This window comes from Myotis brandtii, unplaced genomic scaffold, assembly GCF_000412655.1.
Source record: "Myotis brandtii unplaced genomic scaffold, ASM41265v1 scaffold126, whole genome shotgun sequence".
NCBI lineage: Eukaryota > Metazoa > Chordata > Mammalia > Chiroptera > Vespertilionidae > Myotis > Myotis brandtii.
In genome coordinates, this window is record NW_005354425.1 from 161,536 (window position 1) to 168,103 (window position 6,568).

Genomic DNA, 6,568 nt, shown 5'->3' on the forward strand with positions numbered 1-6,568 from the left:
AGCATTTGTGGGACAAAGTTAAAAGAGCCATCAGGCAGCTGGTTCCACAACCATCAAATCTCACAGAACTGGACAGTGCTATTCATCAGGCATGGTGTCAGATTCCTCGCATCACCTTTCAACATCTTGTGGAGTCAATGCCAAGAAGAATCTCCTCAGTACTGAAGGCAAAAGGTGGCCCAACGAAGTACTGATGGGGTGGTCATAATAATCTGGCCACTCAGTGTGTGTATATATATATATAAAATAAAAGGCTAATATACAAATCGTCCAAACAGTGGAACAACCGGTCGCTATGATGCACACTGATCACCAGGGGGCAGATGCTCAATGCAGAAGCCCTGAGCCAGGCTCATGGCTGGTGAGTGCAGCGGCAGTCGAACATCCCCCTGAGGGCTCTCAGACTGTGAGAGGGTGCAGGCTGGGCTGAGGGAACCACCGAGTGCACAAATTTTGTGCATCAGGCCCCTAATTATACACACACACACACACACACACACACACACACACACACACACTATTTGCCCTGTTACAATACAAGGAATGAAAGAAATCATGGCTGATGTTTACTGAGCTTGTTGGTGTATATGTAGGGTATATATTGACTCATGGCTTACAATGTGCTTAAGATATCCTACCAGTGACTCTGAATCTTCACATAGCATTATAAGTTAACAAAAAATAATTTTTAGTTTATATTTTTTTAGAGAGAAAGAGAAACATCAATTTATTGTTCCACTTATGTATGCATTCATTGGTTGATTCTTGTATGTGCCCTGACTAGGGATGGAAGCCACAACCTTGGCATATCAGGATGATGCTCTAACCAACTGAGCTACCTTTGTTTTTGTTTTTTTTATTTTGTTTTTTTAAAATATATTTTATTGATTTTTTACAGAGAGGAAGGGAGAGGGATAGAGAGTTAGAAACATCGATGAGAGAGAAACATCGATCAGCTGCCTCCTGCACACTCCCCACTGGGGATGTGCCCGCAACCAAGGTACATGCCCTTGACCGGAATCGAACCTGGGACCCTTGAGTCCGCAGGCCAACGGTCTATCCACTGAGCCAAACCGGTCAGGGCGCTACCTTTGTTTTTAAATGGGAAAAGATGAAAATGGAACATTAACATCCAAAATGCTGCCATTAATTCCTGTACATTTTGCCAAAGGTGGACTACAAAGCCAGTCTGGGCTTCCAAACAACCAAGAAAATGGTTCTGTCCAGAACTTTCTCGCCTTAAAACCTTGACAACCTCTTGCTCAGACAGCTCTATGGCAGTCTGTAGGCTTACAGGGCACACCTGGTCCAGCCCCTGCCCAGCTGTTCTGCTTTTTCCTCCACTACCCAGCCAGGTGACCACTATAGTTGACCTTCAACAACAGGGAGGGTGGGGAGTGTTAGGCCAACCCCCACGCAGTCAAAAATCCACGCATAAATTTTGACTCTCCAAAAGGCAGTTCCCCTTTGGTATCCACCAGGGGATTGGTTCCAGGACCCCTGCCCCCATACCAAAATCCACAGATACAAGTCTCTTCTATAAAATGGCGTAGAACAATGCATACAGTCCTAGACCAATGCATAAGGTTGGCCCTCCACATCTGCACCATAGGATTCCAAACCGCGGGTGGAAAATACTGTTTTGGTTGAGTCCGCGGATGTGAAACCCGGGATTCAGAGGATAAGTGAACGCACAAAGTTTAAAACCATATAGACCCAGGGTCTACTGCACTTCAAACAATTCAGCAAAGGCGTTCCCAGCCCAAGCGCAGGCGCAAACCCTTGGCGCTCAGACTTGCCGTCCCTCCCCCAGCCCTAGGAGTTAGACCCGCCCACCCCGCTCCCTCGGCCTCCCAGCGCTTCTGCTTAGGTGTTTATGATCGCTGCCATCCTCACCCACGAAACAGGTTCCCCCCGGCACACTGAAGGACTCCAAGGAACCCACCTACAGAAGACGCGCAAAGCGAACTGCATTTCCCAGGGCCGAGCCCGCGTTCCCACAGCTCCCTGGGAGCGCGCGAGGGGAGGGCCCGCCCGGAGGGGGTGGTGAATGCACCGCCTCAGTCCCCATAGCCCCACCCCGTCAGTGCCACTAAATACGTCCTTCCGCTTCCTTCTCTCTCTTTCTCCGCCATCGAGGTGCGCGCGTTTGTCTCTCCCTCACCATGGTAAGTCCATCCTTTACCATCCGCGTGGGGGAGGCTCCCCGAGTTCTCAGATCCCGGGAGTTGGCGTGCGCCGCGGGCTGCGCCGAGATGCCGGGGCCTTTTCGAGGCCTTTTGCAGAGTAGGCCGAGTTTGGTCCCTGCTCCAGTCGGCGGGCCTGGCGGGAAACTAGTAAGCAATCTAGCCCTTGGGAAGGGGCGGGCTGCCTGGCGCTGCGAGGTCTGACTGGGGAGCCCTGTGCGCCAGGCCGCCGCCTCGGGCGGGTTCCGCTTCCCGTCGCCCGAGCGAACTAAGATTCTGGGGCAGAGAGAGAAGAGCGGGGGGGGGAGGGAGGACGCGGCAATCGTGGCCCAGCTGCTGGCTGCCTACGACACGTACCTGGCATCGAGAATAGAATGGGGCTGCTGGTTTTCGTAAAGTTTTTTTTTTTTTTTAAGTTGGCGGCCAGGAGCCTACCACATTTTGCGCTTCCAGGAGTTTTTTAGTCATTCCAGGGACTTGAGCTTTACCCTATGGAAGCTCCTGGAGCAAGGAGCGCTGTGATATGAACCTCTTTGCCATTTGGGCAAAGATGTATGCATCTTCGTAAGATGCCCACTGCGGACAGTCACTGTTTGGGTTTTTCCTGTGACGGTTCCCTGAGTTTAAATTGAGCATAGGCTTCTGGGTATGGAGAAGATCAGTATTTGGTGTTTTATAGTTTTAATGGTTGACGGAAAATTTAATTTACAACTACTACTGAGAACTGGGAGATGGGTGTAGTCTTTGCCTTCTTTAAAATGGCCCCTAATATGCAAAGGTGTGTTGGGCCACAAGAGCCAGACTTGAGACGAGCGTTCATGCTATTCCTTCAGATTGTCCTGCAAACGGGGTGGGTCCGGGACATCGGTTGGGGTTAGGTTACCCGAGTACTTCATGAAAGCCAAAAGCTGCAAAGGAAGTGGGGATAATCATCCTTGGAAAAGTTGCATTTTTAAGTAGAGTTAGAATTAGTATCAAAATGATCAGCGGGTTAGAGTAGATCTACTGAATGTGGGGAAAGTTGTGTAAACCCTCATTACTTTTGTAATGAGCCTTGAAAGAGGGGATACTCCTGTTTTACAAAGAAGGGTACTGAGACTTACAGACTTGCAAGTTACACATTATTTAGTTTACTAAAAGCTGTGTTCTTTCCTGAAAACCTAGTTCCCCAGCTCTCACCATCCCTGATGTGGTCCTCCTCCAGAAGACTTGGGGTGCCCTAGACTCAACAGAAAGGATCAGGGTTTGAATCCCATCTCTGCACATTAATATGCTTCCTTTGGGGGCAGGTTACATACCTCCTGACTTTTTTAAAAAAATATATTTTATTGATTTTTTTACAGAGAGGAAGGGAGAGAGATAGAGAGTTAGAAACATCGATGAGAGAGAAACATCAATCAGCTGCTTCCTGCACACCCCCCACTGGGGATGTGCCCGCAACCCAGGTACATGCCCTTGACGGGAATGGAACCTGGGACCTTTCAGTCCGCAGGCCGACTCTCTATCCACTGAGCCAAACCGGTTTCGGCCCTCCTGACTTTTTAACAATGGGAATTAAGGTCCCTGCCTGCAGAGAAGTTTCGAGAAACGAAACAAAGGGCATGATGGTTTTGGAGTTTAGGGGGTTGCTTTTGGTATATATTGAGCATTTAGATGTTTGTTGGATTGAATATTTTGAGCAAGTTCTGATATTTCTAAGTTGATTGCATATCCTTCCCAGTCTTCCCACAAGACTTTCAGGATCAAGAGGTTCCTGGCCAAGAAACAAAAGCAGAATCGGCCTATTCCCCAATGGATTAGGATGAAAACTGGTAATAAAATCAGGTAAGGGCACTACCCTCCTATGTTTTTGTTTTTTTAAATTTAAGATTGCTTTGGGGTCATAAATAATTAAAAGTTGTATGCAATCCAATTTATCCTGTGCCACCACTCTGAAATTTTTTGATGTGCTTACTCTGGATTTCTGGACATGACCCAGCCCACCGCTGGGCTTAGTAGACACTCCTCCAATATTTGTTAATTTCCTAGTTGTCTTCATACTGGGCCAGAACATAATATGGGAGGCTGTGTCATTGCACGGCCCAGCAGGGAAGACCATGATGCTCCCCTAATCCATCTTTGAAGTGTTTATCTTTTTAAAGATTGGAATACACTGAGGCCTTGACTTACGAGTTTAATTCGTTCCGAGACGGAGCTCGTTAACTCAAATTATTCTGTCAACTCAGTGCAAAAAATCAGCCCGAGAGACAGCTGGTATCTCAAAAAACTCGAAGTCAAGGCCCCACTGTATTGCCCGCCACTGCAGAAGTAGTTGAACTGATGGCTTTGGAAGAATAGACATTAGAATTATTACAAAGTACTTCCAATCCCAGGTCATCTAGGCCAATTCCTGGCAAAACTAGGCCTTAAAACTCCTGCATGCCTTTCAACCCCACTGCTTTTTGGAGACCCAATGGACCTTGAGATAGGTGTTTTTTTTTATTTGTTTGTTGTGTTTTTTTGTTTGTTTTGTTTTTGGAAATAGGTCTTGAAGGGAAAGAAAAATTAGTATGAAAAATCAATGAGATTTGCCCAAAGGCTCACTGCCAGTGACAGCGCGGTGTGTTTAACAGCACCATGTGAAAATCGCCACCCTCTATAGCCTTACATGCCACCACTTTGCTGCTTTTGGTATATTTGGTACTAAACAGTAGTCTTTATTATTTATGCATATTAATGTGTATGGGGGATATCTCATTGTTACAGGTGCAACTAGAATTTAAAGCACATGGCGTTGCCATCATACAGTACTGAGAAAAGAGCATTGAGGCACTTGGTGAAGTGGTTTGTTTGGCAGCTCAGCCCTTCTACAAGTTTGATGGATTTCTGTTGAGAACATCAGGCATTCATAGTAAAGCACCCCCCCCCTTTTTTTTTTAACATAGCTACATGAACATCAGTTTCTCTGATGATGGTGGGACCTGCTTTTGGGTTGTAAGGATTGAAAGAAATGTATGTGAAGCTTGGTGCCTGCGGTTATCAATATTAACGTCTTGCTCTGTGAACTCCTAGAGCTGGGGAAGTATTTTATATTTATCATTGCACACTTTTGGTCCAGAGAATTGGCACAGTAGAATTATTTTTCTATCGACTCAGCTGTCTTCAGACTTAAAATGTATTGAAAGCAGGTTGCAATTACAGTGCTTCATTTTGTGGAAGTACTGCCATTATCCTGCTGAAAGAAAATCTTATGTTGGTCATTTTGATTTTGCCTTTATGAGGGTAAAATCATGACAGGCTTACATGGACAGTTCAGAGATGGCTTTAGCTCTGCAAATCACTTTTTTTTGCTATTAAAGTGAGAGAGAGTGTGATATATTGTAAAAATTATGCGTGAACTGTGTGTGTGTGTGTGTGTGTGTGACCCATTATGTAGGAATGACTGTTTTTGATGTATTTCAAAATATACATGTCTCTGTCTAAGTCTACCTCAGGTCTGTTGAATCAAAGTTGGGTGAGCGTACACTTGGGGAGGGGAGAGCTTCCCCGCTGCTTCAGTACCACATAAGCACCAGTGTCTTCATACCCTGGAATCATTTTGAGAGGTAAAAATTTGATTTGACTAGTTCTTAAACATCTAGCAAATCATTTTTTACTCTCCAAAAAGAGCTCCAAACTTGTGAACGGAAAGAAAAGCCTGGACCCTTTACCTTTCAAGGACATTGTGGTACATGAAAAGGCAAAGTTTGTGGTGAATGAGAGCAGCTAAATTGAGGTCAGACTGTTTTTGTAACTTGGAATTTCCTTCTGTGTAGGTACAACTCGAAGAGGAGACATTGGAGAAGAACCAAACTGGGTCTATGAGAAATCACACATGCGAGATGACTCACATATTTATGCTGTATCCAGGTTGCCTACACCCTTAAATGATTGAAAAGATGCTTCTGTCTGGACAGTTGGGGCATTTTAATTGGAAGATTAATGAACTTGTGATTTTGCTCTGTTGATTTTTTCCTCCTGGAATAGAAGGTTGATTCAGTAATAAATGTGAGATCTTTTAAACTGCTGTTGTATTCTGGTTTGTATTGAATGACACAAGTGTTCTCTGGCTACTAAGTACTTCGGTATGGCTAATGTAAGAAATGGATTTTTAAATTTTTGTTTTATTTATTTTATTATTGTTATTAATCCTCACCCAGGAATATGTTTTTATTGATTTTTAAGGAGAAACATCAATCAGTTGCTTCCTGTACACGCCCTGATGGGGAATTGAACCCACAACCTTTTGGTGCATGGGACGACACTCCAACCGAGAGCCTGTACACAGCTAAATTTTTATTGTAATTAAATAGCTCCATGTGGCTAGTGGCTTTTATACTTTCTGTTATGAGGAGAGTATATTT

The 6,568-nt window shown here is 45.0% G+C and overlaps 1 protein-coding gene across 3 annotated transcripts; it reads left to right on the top strand.

Annotated features, from left to right (window-relative positions):
- Positions 1–1,868: 1,868 nt before the first annotated feature.
- On the top strand, positions 1,869–6,231 carry RPL39 (ribosomal protein L39). Of its 3 annotated transcripts, none has more exons than XM_014534179.1 (3): positions 1,869–2,168; positions 3,886–4,010; positions 5,981–6,231. In XM_014534179.1, the coding sequence occupies exons 1-3, from the start codon at positions 2,166–2,168 to the stop codon at positions 6,027–6,029; spliced, it is 177 nt and encodes a 58-aa protein (XP_014389665.1). In that variant the 5' UTR covers positions 1,869–2,165; the 3' UTR covers positions 6,030–6,231. The 3 variants fall into 3 exon arrangements, with proteins under 3 accessions (XP_014389665.1, XP_005859493.1, XP_005859492.1); XM_005859431.2 differs by having other exon boundaries at positions 1,873–2,168; positions 3,907–4,010; XM_005859430.2 differs by lacking the exon at positions 1,869–2,168 and adding an exon at positions 2,241–2,336 and having other exon boundaries at positions 3,907–4,010.
- Positions 6,232–6,568: the final 337 nt, after the last annotated feature.

Coding starts and splice junctions, on each gene's coding strand:
- RPL39 (XM_005859430.2), top strand. CDS start 2,256: ATGCCGGGGCCTTTTCGAGGCCTTTTGCAGAGTAGGCCGAGTTTGGTC. Junction 2,337..3,906: donor GCGGGCCTGGCGGGAAACTA/GTAAGCAATCTA, acceptor TATCCTTCCCAG/TCTTCCCACAAGACTTTCAG. Junction 4,011..5,980: donor AAAACTGGTAATAAAATCAG/GTAAGGGCACTA, acceptor CCTTCTGTGTAG/GTACAACTCGAAGAGGAGAC.